Consider the following 14,486-nt stretch of genomic DNA (forward strand, 5'->3'; position numbering starts at 1 on the left):
GGTTTTTGAAACGATAATAAATACGGCGGCCAAGTTACCAAAACACGGGAAATGAACGATTTATTCCTTTCGTCGAAAAGAAATAAATAAATAATAACCGCAAAGGTCGTTCGCGCGCGCGTGCCCGAAGAGGAAATGCACTTCCTGCACGCTCTTATTTTCCTCGCCTCGAGTATTTTTTTTACGAACGAAGGAAAAAAAAAGAAATACCGAAGGCCGTTCCGTTGTTTCAATTCGATTCTCGAAATTGACCTTCTTCCCCCGACGACAATGACCCTTTCGTTCTCTGATTGTTTCAGAAACCAGTGGATCGAGTTGTGAAATATATCCGCGCCCTTGATTTGAACCTCAGCAGGAGGATATACGTTGCCAGAAAGTTCTCTCGAATAAGCGAGCAAAATGTCGATTGTAATGCAGTACGTAGACCGGCTACATGAGATACTTGACAAAAATGCAGGTGAGTAGTAGTATATTTTTATTTCAGCCTTCCTGGCCTTGAAATTGACTTTGATTTTACATTGCACTTATCCCCTACTTTTACATATTATAATATTATAATATGTAAAAGTAGGGGATATTACACATATTATAATATTTAACATAACATTTGTATCCTATTTGCTTTATAATATTTAAATATTATAATATTTAATATTATAATATTTATAAATATTAAATATTATAAATATTAATATTATAATATTTAATATTATAATATTTGACATAACATTTGTATCCTATTTGCTTTATCCTATACTTATATCTATTACCTTAACTATGCTATTTGTTGCTCTTCTCTTTTTAGAGTCCTGTCTTATCTCTTCTTCACTCTTCCCCTTGTCTCTCTTTATCTTTCTTTCTCCTTTCTATTCGCCCAAGCCATTTTACCGCCTTCTTTCCCGCCTTCTTCACTCAGTATCTGTTCCAGACAGAAACTGTTGAAATGCAGGTGAGTATTTCAACGAATATACATGCACATACATGCGGGTCTTCTGGATTCTTCTCGTCGTTTCGAGGAGAATTCCTTGTGAACGGTGCTTAAACATTGAGAAACATCTCAGGGACGATCGCCGGGCCGGTGACTGGAAACGATTTGATTAAAAGCAGGAACAGGAAAGGCCGAGCCCTCTCCCTCCGTCCGATTCTCGTCTTTCTGCTTTCGTTTCGCTTTTCACCTTGGTCTAAGCCGGCGTTCGTTTGCGGCTAATCGAAATTCGTGGCCAGTGCCTGCCGAAGTGAATTTCGATGGAACGCGGAGTGTTCCTACTAAAAGTTCGATTTTTTCTTTTCTTTTTTTCGATTCTGGACACGACGATCTTATTGAAAAGAGATTTTAGTCGAAATCTCGTTTCTTGGCGATTCTTCTTTCACTCTTTCCTTTTTTTCATCGAGCGCTTCGTGTTTAAAAGCATAATTGCTACGGTTGACAAAGATGTTGCAACAGCGTTTCAGGTCACGTCGCAGCGAAGTATTTCGTTTCATTTAAAAGAAAAGGGAAAAGGAGAAATCATGGCAAATGATAATATCAAGCCCTAAACGATGAAATTTCTATCAAATATTTCTCTTATATTTTTAATTGCATAAAACATACTTTTGCCAAAGTGAAAGTAGGAAAGTGAAGAGCCAAAGAGATGCAGTATATATGTAACTGTTCAATCGTTAAAATTTATTACAAATACGATGGTTGAAGTAAAACTGAGATGGAAAACCGATTGCACGAACTTCTTAAGGGTTTTACTACTCTTTAAAGTAACGTTCATTGAAGATGCAGTGTAATTTGCAACGAAACGCAAGGTCGTTACGAATAATGCACAAAATTTTAAATGCCACGAAAACTACATGGTAATGTTAATTTCTGTGTGTGACGCGAATGACAGCATACAATTTTATACAAATGAGAAAGATAACATTAATACTGAGTTCCCAATAACGCAACAAGTATTAATGTACGTAAATGGTATAAGCAAACAATTGTTCGAGCAAGCGAACGAAACGTAATACGTGACATCATTTGACGTGGTCACGTTGCACGAAGATAACATCGACTTAATGCGAAAATAATAAAAAAGTTGAGCTTTCAAAAAGAGTCTTTTAAACTTTTCGTGTTAAGAAAAGAGAAGAAGAAAAAAATTTTTTGTTCTTTGCCAGCAATTACGTCGGCAGGAATTTCATTTTCACTGAAATTACATTTCCCTGCACGAAAATTTTCGTAGGCGAGCAAAAATCGTAGGTGTCTATTCAAATGAGAATGGGTAGGAAATTATCGCGAGACGAAAGAATCTATCGCGGAATAGTCAAATGCCAAATATTCCGCGTTTTAACTAAAACACCGACAACTTTCATAACCCGACTTTCGCTGTTTCTTAGCTGCAGCTGCGCGTGTTCGTTCTCACAGATCTCTGACTCTCGTCTAGAGTCTATTTGTTGGTACATAATCGTCGAAATTTTAACGTGGATTAAATGTCAAAAGAAAAAAAAAAGAAATGACGCTTCATTCAATGTCTGTTGGAAATTTCATGGAAATCAAATACGCGATAGGGAATTCAAGAATTCCGCACGTCGTTTCTCCCTACGCGGGTATATATTCTTCAACTTGGCAACGCTTTCCTAAAAAGCGAAAGAGAAACCTCCTGCGTGTAACCACTTGTAACTCTTATTTATTTATTAACGCATGTCTCAAGAAAGTTTGAGAACACTCTGTCCTTTCCTTCTCTTATTTGTCCCTTTTTAAACAAACCTCTCCCAACGACGAACCGATGAACAGAAGATTAAGATCGAACGAGTTTTGATCTCTTCTCTTGCTGAAGAAACTCCGGCACGAACGAGGAAGCACGAGACTGGAGATTTTCGACTCCACGGCGCGAGCGGAATGAAAGGATAGAATTAACCAAGGTAGAATGTCATTATGATTAAGCAAACATCGTTCGTCGCGATGCAGTGGCAGTCTGTAGGAAAAAGAAGAAAAGAGAAAAATGAATTATTCACTTCACGCAACCACCAAGGAGAGCAACCACCAGTTTCGTGGAACATTTTCAAGCTTCTGCGGCGCAGAAACGTGCAGATGGGAGACGATCGTATTTTTCGCTTCGTCTTGGGTGACTTTCAATTTCGGAAATTCCTCGCCAACGAAATGTCACGATCGAAACGTTTTTTTCTTTTCACGTCGATAAAATACCGAACAGCGTGAATCGCTGTTGTGGCGGCAGCAGCAAGGTCGACTGATCGTTAAAAAACCGGCAAAGGACCAGTCGACGAAACGCCAGCATTTTACAACTGGTTTTAATGGCAAACGATGATACGATAGTTGATTGAACTTTCGAAGGACGCGAAGGTACAGAAGGATATCGCGTGAAGAATCTCAAGGTTGCGTCTGATACGTCAATGCTTCGTCAAGGCAACTGGCCACGAAATATTAGCTGCGACCAACCGAACATTAATTTCCTATGATGATTACGCTTCTTTTTTTTTTTTTTTCTTGTGCTATTAACTCTCGTACGTTCCCTGAAATATTACGTTATTTTCTAACATGGAGCGCGTATTCTTAACATTTCTAATGACAAAATTACCTATTTCAAGAGTTAGAAATAAATATTTGTTTTCAAGTCCCTTAAGGAAGCTCTTATAAGCTGCAATATCTCCTAATTATCGTACTATAATTATTATATGCTACATTTAATGAACTACCTTCTCGAACATGCGTATGTAGGCATTTATAGTTTTGAACATATATAGTATAACTTTTGAATTAAAAATTATACAAATACACGATCACAGATTCATGAAAATCTACGAGAATAAGATCTAAGATGTGTGAATCTTATACTCAATTTAATAAAAGGTTGGTCTCATTCTCTTCAAAGAATTCGCGAAATTTGACTATTTATCATTCCACCAGTAGACCTTAATTAATTTTTTTATCGCCACGTCAATTATCAGAGCCAAGTTGAAACGAGAGATACAGTTGGGATGAGGATTAATATCTACCAAGTAAAACAAACAATCGACAGATGTTTGAACTTGCACTCATTTTCCAGATCAGAGGACAACGAACTGGTTCATGATGAGTTCACCGTTCCCCACCCTGTTCATCTGTCTGAGCTACGTGTACGTGGTAAAAGTCTTGGGCCCGAAGCTGATGGAGAATAGAAAACCATTTCAGTTGAAGAACACCTTGGTAGTTTACAATCTGTTCCAAGTGATGTTCTCAGCGTGGCTGTTCTACGAGGTAACGTTTCTGCTTCGTTCGCGTGTCCCTCCCCGCTTCACATCCTCCTCTTCACTCTGTCTTACCACTCGCATACCTGTAATATATATCGAACACGTGTCGTCCCGAAGAATTTTTGTCGATTCAAAAACGTATCCGTTTGCATGCACGAGCCTGAGATTGCACGGGCATTGTACATAACGCTCGCATAATCGACGTGTCGACCCGTATGTACACACGCACACACACACGTGTGTACATTCGAGAACGATGCGACGAGGAACCAGACACCCGTGTCTGTACGAAGAGACGAACGATTTCTGCAAGAACATCGAACGTCCGACTAATTGATTGAGTTCGAGATCGCGATCTCACCGATCATATCAGTGACAGAGCTTAATTATAGTATTTGCGAAACGATCGACTGCGATAAAACTCTTACTCGTGACGCGTTTGTCAATGAAGAAAGACATTCCGCCTATCAGAGGGTTGAATCGCTTCGATGATCAAACGATGATCAAACGATTCGTCGGTCGCTAAAGAAACGAAACGTCTAATAAATTCATATTCTCTTCGTGGCGATAGTTTCGCAACGGTCGCGTAATCGTCGTGCAATCACATCTCGAACTCGATCGGATTATGCTTTCGATCAAGATGCAGAAAAGAGCGCAAAATAAAAGATTAATTTTCAAACGAACAAAACAACAGAGTCTGATGGGCGGATGGTGGGGCCAATATAGTTTCCGTTGCCAACCCGTGGACTATAGCAACAACCCAACCGCGTTGAGGGTAAGTTTTGTTATACGTAATTTTTTCTCTGCAGATGGATCATCAAAAACGGACCTCCATTCCAACGAGACGGACCTCCACGAATGCCAAATTTGATCGTTCAACGATTTTTTCGATATGCGTATACGTACGAGTTTATTTTTACAGTGGTTTTGCAGAAAGTGTTTTCGACCTCTGTATTTCATTTCTTTTCATGATATTTCAAATTTTTGTGTCAACGCTCAAGCATGAAAGCACTGGTTTCGTTGGACGTGAAATTTAATACACTTGGTGCCAACATATAAATAAGTAATATATATAAATATATATATGAGTAATGTTATAATGTAGATACGATGAGGTGCAAGTACTTTCTGCAACCGCTATGTAAAAAAAAAAAAGGGAAAATGATCCTCCACATCCTCAAGTCTAACTTCTTTACGATGCACTGTAACAAACGTATACGCATATTATTGACGATAGAACGTTTTTTTTTCGCGTTTTCAAAGGCCTTGTATATCGTAGAAACTGTGGAACTGTGCTATAATGCAGAATATATCTTATGCTTTGTAGGCAGTCGACCAGGGGGAAGGAACCACCTGTGAGAGAGGAGTTAAACTGTACTTATAGGCTAGCTTGTGGCTTGTTTTATCGTGTATTTTGCATCTCTATATTTGCTTCTCCGTACCTTGCAGCTCCGTGCAATACAATACAACTATATAGCCCGTGTTTCTGTGCTAATTGTACGTTGGAATGTGCCTGCATGCCAGTCCGAAACGAACTTTTCTTCCGCGCTAATATCTTGTAATGCCTGAAAGTTGATAGATCAAGGAAAGATCAAACCGACTGACCGATTAACGATTTCGCAACAGTTGTCTGTAACTTTCATGTAAATTCTCTTCCACTTCAAGGAAAGTCCCTTGCCGCGGTGGAGAAAGATTAACGAAAATAGAAATAGGTAAGAATTCGGAGTTGCAGGGGCATGGACGAAGACGCTCGGCCTAAATTAACACACACGCGTTTCCATTATTAATACCAACGATTAGATCTTTCTCTGTGAATATGCACACGCGCGCCCCTTTCTTTTCTATGCCTTTCTCTTTCGTTTATTTATTCTTTTCATTGATCGGAGAATGGCCTCTGGGCGGTTGTGGTTGCAGATAGGAATGTCCGGATGGCTGACTGGCGACTATTCTCTAAGGTGCCAACCCGTAGACTACAGTGATCGACCCCAAGTACTAAGGGTGGGTGATATTCCCCATTAACATGAGAAACGCATCACACCAAGTCAAATACAATTTTCGCACAATCAGTTAGTCACACAATTAAAACTGTGAATTCTACATCGAGAATACCAACAAGACCAACTTTTTCTTTTTTTTTTTTTTTTTTTTTTTGGTAGATATTTCAAAGATGAAATTTTTGCACGAATAAATAAATTCGTAATGTAAATTTTCGCATCTGAGGATGTAACAAATGTTGGCAAATATTTTTTTTTTTCTTGCTGCAATTCAAAAATCCAAAAAGTTAAAAAGACTCGAGAAAGTGCACAGTTTCGGCATCTCTTTCCTCAAGATTCAAATTTGTAAGTTCTGTGTCGAGTACAGCTACGTTCTTTTAAGTATTTTTTTTTTTCTTTTTTTTTTTACCAATAGCATTCGAAATAATTGACTGGACGCAATTGAAAATTTTGACATTTTTTTTTTCTTTTTTTGTATCGAGTCTCAGTCTTTCCTGTTAATATTACCCAACTCTGTACTCACGTAACATAATAGCCGTCCCCGCCTACATGCCACTAAATTTCCTGTAGTATTTGAAAATATTGTAGTTAATTTAGCAAGCTAACACACTTCGAAACAACCGCTTCATGCAATTAATGCCACTTAACAGATTACGAGTAGAGAACAAAAATCCGAAAACAGACACCATACACACGACGACAATTATATTACTTACTGCTTACCATTCGATAACTATCACTACAGATACACAGAAAGAAGCGCAATAAAATGCTACGACTGTTCATCAACGCAACTCTCTATCAAAAAAAAAGGCAAATCTTTCGAGCGATAGCAATTTTTTTCGACTTTTTTTTTTCTTCTTCTTTCTTCGTTGCATAATCTTTCATCATTAGAAGTATATATATATATAATTCCTGTATCTCCAAGGATTTGCTTCTCTTCTCATGTTCGTTGTACCGCGAGCAACGTTAAAAGGAATTATCTAATCGATATTTTCCAAAGCGCAGATGGTGCACGCTTGTTGGTGGTATTACTTTTCCAAATTTACGGAATTCATGGACACGGTAAGTATCGAAGTAAATTCAGCCAAGTTCAATTATCGATAATAATCACGCATTCGCCGTTTCCTTCTTGTTATTTGTAGATCTTCTTCGTATTAAGGAAGAAGAACGATCACGTGTCGACGTTACACGTTATTCACCATGGTTGCATGCCAATGTCGGTATGGTTTGGCGTTAAATTTACACCGGGTAAGGCAGATATTCATGTTCGTATTACGTAAAAAACAATGAAAAGAAAGAAAAAGAGAAATATTTTCTACCGTATGCATCGTCTTTCCTTTCAGGTGGTCACTCGACTTTCTTCGGACTGCTGAACACGTTCGTTCACATCGTAATGTACACGTACTACATGCTGGCCGCGATGGGCCCGAAACTGCAGCCGTACCTCTGGTGGAAGAAATACCTGACCGTCTTCCAAATGATACAGTTCGTCGCGGTGATGATCCACGCGTTTCAACTGCTCTTCATCGACTGCAACTACCCGAAGGCGTTCGTCTGGTGGATCGGCCTTCACGCGACCATGTTCTTCTTCCTGTTCAACGAATTTTACCAGCAGTGCTACCAGCAGAAGAGGAAACCAGTGGCGAACGGCGTGAAGAAGGATCACCAGGAGTGTCATCAGTCGAACGGTGTAACGACGAACAGAGCAAACGGCAATTCGTCTGGAAGAAGGGACGCGGCCGATTATTACGTGAAAGGCGACAGCCTGGCCGCGTCGGAGCTGAACCTTCGGAAATCGTACACGACGACCGAGTGACCCGATCACGCTACGTCGTAGCCTACATCAATTCATCTCGTCTTTTTCCATCGAATTCCACGAGTCGCATCCGGGCTTTTTTCTCATTCCCTTCCGGTCCGGCGATCCGTTCGAGATCCAGCCGGAGAGAACATCGGAGAGTTCTAAAATTACTGCGTTGCATCGCGGCCGCGTTGTTGTATAGCGTTGTTGTAGGTATTCGTGAAAGGGGATAGAAAGTGAGAGGATAGAAAGAGTGATGATACGAAGCCAACGTATATAGTACAGAGGTACTCCCGGATGTGTTGCGACTCAATGTCACGGATCCCTGGCCTCGCGCATTCAGGTATTCGTGATCCTTCTTCGGTTCGCTGTACGTACACCTGCCACGACCGACAAACGTTAACTCGCCGTCGAATCCGCCGCTCTCCCGCCGCTCGGGCGGGTCGGTCGAGTACGCGCGAAGCATGGAAACTGTTGCGCTGCCATTCGTCTGATTGTATTTCGCGAACACGTTAAATACCAAACTGAATTGCATTAACAAATCCTGATAAGATCGCGGTGGAACAGAAATATACATGAACGAAATTACGTAAGAATTTCAGTGCATAATTTGCATCGTCATTGCGTTACCGGTCACGGTAATTCATCGCCGTATCACGATGCACAACAGTAATTGTGGAATAATTGTTTTTTTTTTTTTATCAAGTACATAGTAGCGAAATTACTATGTTCCTCGCAATACGCGCGTTCGTGCCCGTTGAGAGAGAGGTAAAGAATGCCTCTCACCTCTCCCGAAACCAGCTGAAATTGTCCGACTCCGGCTTTTGTTGGGGGCCGTTCCTTTCGTTAGAACAGACATTGTTGAAAAATCAATTTTTCGATTTACATAATTTTCAAACCAGCCAGGACGATAGCTACTTGCGAAATGTTTTTACTGTCATCGGTTTACGCGCGGCTCTAAGATTATATAAAAACAAGGAATTATATAAGACAGTTAACGGTGAGTCTTGGATTCAATTACGTAACAATGCCACCGACCGTTATTTTATTACGTAATTCGGGAAGATCTCTTTTGCATTTTATCAGGATCCCGCGAGTATTAGGAAATTCATACTTCATTACCTATTCGAGAACTTGTGACCTTAATTGGAACGATCTGTGGCACACAGTCCGTACACTTTCCTACAAAGTTTCACGGTTACATAAACGCTCTGGAAACTGGGCTTAAACTCATGTCCGTATACAGGGTGAGTCAGTTAACGTTAAAACCAAAAAATTTCTCCCGTCAGATTTTAATAGTACGAAGAAATGATTAAAGGAAGAAAAATATTTGGCGAGTATCGTGACAAGGAAAATTTCTTTCTCGAGATCCTGACCAAAAAATGCACTGGCATTTTCTCCTATTGTTAAAAACCTAAGGAAAGAATCTTTCAATCGCAACGTTACACGACTCATCCTAGATATAATACAGAATTGTATTTCGCAAAATGCCAAGTTTTTTTTTTTTAATCATTGTAATTTAAGATATATTTTGCGAATATTTCCTCTTCGCAAGCAAAAGCCTGCACATTATAAACACGTAAAAGTTACTCTCATTCCAACATAAATAAATCGTCGATATGTATACACATTCGATTTCGAGCGATACTTTACATACGCGGCAATTGTACGCACAGTGTAACATGTTCAGCATTGTACATAAAATACATCATCGATTTGATATGTTCGACTCAAAAGCCATTCAGCTGAAATTAAAAGAGAAAAAAAAAAAAAAAGAGGAGAAGAGAAAAGAAACTGTAAGGAAATTGTGTGAAACTGTAAGGAAAGAATGTATTATATACGAAGCAATAAATCGAGAGAGTGTACAAAACTAATTGTTTAAGCTATAAGAATGACTACTAATCGACGATAAGGATGATTGAGAAGAACATTAATTTAGTCGAGAATAAATAACCGATGTTGTATATTTGAGATTTTTCACTGATTGGCTTTTATGCCGATATGTATTATTATAGGCATCGCGAAGCCGCGCAAAGCTAAGGAAACTCACGTTTTTGATTTTACCGAACGTTCAATCATCGAAGGGACAAGAGAGCAACGTCATCCGTGCCTTGCGAGCAAACTGATGTGCCTTAATATCTAGAATGTTCTGATAATTACGCGCAATGGTCATTCAAAGCTCAATAAACAGCGAGGTGATCGGCGAAAATCCAGAAGCAAGGGATCGCGTTTCGTTTTGTAACACGGTCGCTGGCGTCGAAGCTGTGATTACCAAAATATTTCGTCGCATCACTTGTGATCTAGACATTAAGGTTTCAAACTCGAAACGCGTCGTCAAACAAGCCGAATTAATCAAGGGGGTTTTCTATCGTTTTTTTTGTACGTAAATACGTGAAATTATATAGGATTAAATCGTTGATCAAATTTTTCCAACATCACAGTTGTTGAAATTATTGTTAGAGAAGTAAGAAAAATCTACGAACGTTTATATTTTCTAGCGTGAAGATCAAGTTCCCGAATTCCGCACAAATAATATTCTAATATTAACGATACTTCTATTTTTCTAAGCGAATGCTTGTAAGCCAACAGATGTGTGACGAATATCGCTCGTGTATCGCATGATCCAACGTTTTCTCTGTCTATAGAATTTTTGCGTGCCTCGCAATATTTGCACGATGCAACATTCTTATCGAACCGCAGTTTGTACGTTTGAGAGACTCTTTGTACATTTCTTTTGCCCAAAAATTACAGCGATTAAAATATAATTCCCGAACTTTGTACCACAGATAAAATCGGATAGTATGATGATACGACTGGTTTGCACGAAATGTCCACTTTGTGTTTCGTTCGCTTTGCACGTTTCGTATACCCTGTACATAGATAGGATAGTTTTGTATTGTTGTGAGGAAAGGAAAAATAGAGGAAAGAATTTGAACAACACGTAATGTGGCACGCGAATGTAAGATCGAAGAATTGAAGAAAACGTCGAAAAGAAGAAAGAAAATTAAAAACAAGTAACATAAATTAACTGTGCGCATAATGATAATTTATATAAGAATCTATATCTAGATATTAATAAAAAGTTGTTAAAAAAAAAAAAGAAACCGTGTAAAAAAGGATCTTCACCGAGACTAATGATTTTGTAATCGCGGCCATGTACATATATAATATTTGTAGAATGATTTCTGTACACAGAAATAACGAATATCTCTCAAGTTTCTTTCTTTTTTTTTTTTCTAAGAAAAATTGTCCTTTTTCAAAAAATTATTTCTTTTCTACAAAAAGACCGTAACATGCAAAGATACCAATTAATTTGTTACAAATGTTTTGTTAATGTTATAAAAAAAATTACAAAATATTCATCTAATTAAAAAAACGAGAGAATATTGCTCAAATATACTATATATGTGTGTATAAGTATATATACATATATATATATATATATATATATATATATATATACTTATTTTATTAATCATATTTTAATTTTACGAGAAAATTTATCGTTTCTGAAAATTATGAAAAATATTGTAAATTATTTGATGGAAAAAATACAATATATATAAGTAGATCCAGACAAATATTAAGCGTGAAATTAAACACAAGTAGTGATAAGTGTAACATATTTAAAACTTGGAATTATTCTTCGAATTGTACATAATTAATCATTCTATGTATAACATTCTAACGTATTTCTATATCATTGTTTCTTATACATAGGTAAAAAGAAGAATCTGTAATATTCCCTACGTAATCATTAAATAGCTGTATATAGTCCCATATATAGTCAGTGGTGCATGAAGCAATTGAATAAAAAGATTAACATCGATATTGATACGATTAAAAACTGTGAAAACAAATTGATTGAAAGATATATATATACACAGCACGTAGGTATAAATTACCAGACAATAAGAAAGAATAATTTCTTTTCAACATTTAAACACATTGATACAGGTATGCGATGCATTCGTAATAATTTTCTGTCGCTTAAGCAGTAGTTCTCAATCAATATATGTATATTACAGAACTTAAATCAATCGGTACGCTGATAATTTACAACTTACAATTAACATAACTTATAACATCATTGACGTTATAATAATAATAATAATTGAAACTAACAGTTAAAAAGACAGAAAAATAAAATATAATTTTTCCCAGATGGAAAAGATCAAGAACTGAGAACCATTAACGCCATAGTTACGTAGTAACTTGAAACCGTCGCGAATCAACTACCGCAACCATTTCGCTGCAATATTTTCGTTTCGTTTCTTAGAATTTATATGGATAATCAAATCGAGTTTCATCAACGATATAAAATAACAGAAGATACATACAGTACTACAAACTGAAACGATTGCCACAGAGTTAATCTTTCAATTACATAAACAATTCCAAATGTATATTTAAATTTTCGCTCATATTGCAAATTTTTCGTACGAATTCTTACGTTATCAAAAATCTCTTTCTCTTTCTCTTTCTAGCAAAGATACATGCATAAACACGCGTACGTAAGTACGATAAACCATCATACTTGTGGAAAACGAAACAGAGGTCGCCAACATATCCCGATCAGTAAATTATTAATTGACCGAAATATCAAAGTCTGAGTAACATCTGGTTGAGAATCGCTGCAACCGTCTTCTGCTGCACGTCAATGCCCGAACTGTCAAGATCGTTTGTCCACTATCCACTATCACCCACAATAAGCTTATTCAGCGTGGGAGATATTACTTTTTCATAAGATAAATTCGTGTGTAAGCATCTTGTGACTCATTACAGACAGTGGGTACCGCGCGATTAGTCAGCGCCAGCCACTGACTAGCGCGGTACATACCTTTGGAGCTGACGGACTGACGTACTCGAGTGCAAATGACTACATGTCAAAGTCAGTGAGCGGCGTATTTTAAGTGTTACTTTCTACCGGTGGAGCTGCGTTTCCTCCGATTAATCAAAAATGTTGGCTCTCATCAACCGGATTTTGGATTGGTTTAAATCCCTCTTTTGGAAGGAAGAGATGGAACTCACCCTTGTTGGCTTGCAGTACAGTGGGAAAACCACCTTCGTAAATGTTATAGCGGTGAGAAAATTTGCTTCTGTTCCTTAACAATCACCTATTTAACAATCGGTGTTTTTGCTCTCGAATTAATTAAATAAAACGCACCGGTGAATGTCCGTTTGAAAATCACGAAACGTTTGCGTTTTACTATGATAAAAAAATAAAGCGTGCACCGTATTGGTTAGATTCTATATTTCATTCGAGATAACTTTCTCACTGATGTAAATCTTGCATCCGCCCTAATGTAATGTATTTAATAGTTATTAACATATTTTTGCAATAATTTTTTGGAGAAGAAATTCGATTATTATCATCTTTTTTTTGTTTAATTTTAAATAAATTAAGATCATGAGCAATAAAAAAAAATTGGACACCTGACTTTTTGCAGCAATGAATCTATTGTTTTAAAACACTTGTTTATTTTGTAATGAAACAAAAATCTGTTTCTCATCAAATATATTCTGTTTCAGTCAGGACAGTTCAGTGAGGATATGATCCCAACTGTTGGCTTTAATATGCGTAAAATAACAAAAGGCAATGTGACTATAAAAGTATGGGATATTGGAGGTCAACCAAGGTTTAGATCCATGTGGGAAAGATATTGTAGAGGAGTGAACGCAATAGTATATATGGTAGACGCAGCTGATTCTGAAAAAATTGAAGCAAGCCGCAATGAATTACACAATCTGTTAGATAAACCTCAGTTATGTGGTATACCAGTTCTGGTTCTTGGTAACAAAAGGGATTTACCTCATGCTTTGGATGAAAATGGACTTATAGAAAGAATGTATGTTTATATTTAGGAAGACATATTAACAATAAGCCAAATAATACATATGCGTTACATGAATACTTTTCGTTTTTCAGGAACTTGTCAGCCATTCAAGATCGTGAGATCTGTTGCTATAGCATTTCATGCAAAGAGAAAGACAATATTGATATAACGTTGCAGTGGCTTATAGCACATTCTAGAAGTGGTGTTCGTTAATACATGTAACTAATTTTACGTTCTTACTCATCTTTACCGAAAAGCCCAAGATATTGATAGAATGGGGATCAAATGTGCAAGGGAGTGTTCAACAATGATTTTATTCTGGATTGAGTGATCAATTATTGTAGACAATTTTTTTAAACCTAAGCTTTAGCTGTTATCTGTTCAGTCATATAAGAAATCATAGAAAGTTTAATGAAGAAAAAAAAGAAATAATGCTTAAACCAAATATGCTCATGCAAATGATACCAAGACATATACATCCTGCAAGCACCTTAGAAATAAGTAACAATTTTTTATATTGTGTTTTCAGATAATCAGTTTAAGTAACAGTGCTGTTGTTCTAATTTAAATCCATCAAGAAAAAAATAGCATTTAATGGTTAATGTAGAAATGATGATAGCTAGTACGAATACAAGC

At 37.3% G+C, this 14,486-nt stretch overlaps 2 protein-coding genes across 6 annotated transcripts in view; both read left to right on the forward strand.

Moving 5' to 3' along the window:
- Positions 1–10,930, forward strand: part of LOC122533372 (elongation of very long chain fatty acids protein AAEL008004) — a 54,321-nt gene extending 43,391 nt beyond the window's left edge. For 2 of the 4 annotated variants that reach the window (XM_043663006.1, XM_043663005.1), the window contains exons 2-8: positions 300–457; positions 4,035–4,225; positions 4,913–4,993; positions 6,133–6,216; positions 7,221–7,277; positions 7,358–7,463; positions 7,559–10,930. In XM_043663006.1, the coding sequence (XP_043518941.1) occupies positions 400–457; positions 4,035–4,225; positions 4,913–4,993; positions 6,133–6,216; positions 7,221–7,277; positions 7,358–7,463; positions 7,559–8,031 (1,050 nt within the window). In that variant the 5' untranslated portion in view covers positions 300–399 and the 3' untranslated portion in view covers positions 8,032–10,930. The remainder of the gene's footprint in view (positions 1–299; positions 458–4,034; positions 4,226–4,912; positions 4,994–6,132; positions 6,217–7,220; positions 7,278–7,357; positions 7,464–7,558) is intronic. The other 2 variants (XM_043663008.1, XM_043663007.1) reach the window with 2 other exon arrangements.
- Positions 10,931–12,222: 1,292 nt separating this feature from the next.
- On the forward strand, positions 12,223–14,486 carry LOC122533374 (ADP-ribosylation factor-like protein 8B-A). Of its 2 annotated transcripts, XM_043663011.1 has the most exons (5): positions 12,223–12,416; positions 12,501–13,096; positions 13,546–13,862; positions 13,943–14,068; positions 14,380–14,486. In XM_043663011.1, the coding sequence occupies exons 2-4, from the start codon at positions 12,974–12,976 to the stop codon at positions 14,061–14,063; spliced, it is 561 nt and encodes a 186-aa protein (XP_043518946.1). In that variant the 5' UTR covers positions 12,223–12,416; positions 12,501–12,973; the 3' UTR covers positions 14,064–14,068; positions 14,380–14,486. The 2 variants fall into 2 exon arrangements, with proteins under 2 accessions (XP_043518946.1, XP_043518945.1); XM_043663010.1 differs by having other exon boundaries at positions 12,224–12,416; positions 13,943–14,486.

Source organism: Frieseomelitta varia, unplaced genomic scaffold, assembly GCF_011392965.1.
Source record: "Frieseomelitta varia isolate USP_RPSP 00005682 unplaced genomic scaffold, Fvar_1.2 scaffold_522, whole genome shotgun sequence".
Classification (NCBI taxonomy): Eukaryota; Metazoa; Arthropoda; class Insecta; order Hymenoptera; family Apidae; genus Frieseomelitta; species Frieseomelitta varia.

Bases quoted from the DNA above. Each gene is read 5' to 3' on its own strand.
- LOC122533374 (XM_043663011.1), top strand. From the start codon at position 12,974: ATGTTGGCTCTCATCAACCGGATTTTGGATTGGTTTAAATCCCTCTTT. The intron at 13,097-13,545 runs GTGAGAAAATTT...ATTCTGTTTCAG, and splicing joins CCTTCGTAAATGTTATAGCG to TCAGGACAGTTCAGTGAGGA. The intron at 13,863-13,942 runs GTATGTTTATAT...TTCGTTTTTCAG, and splicing joins AATGGACTTATAGAAAGAAT to GAACTTGTCAGCCATTCAAG.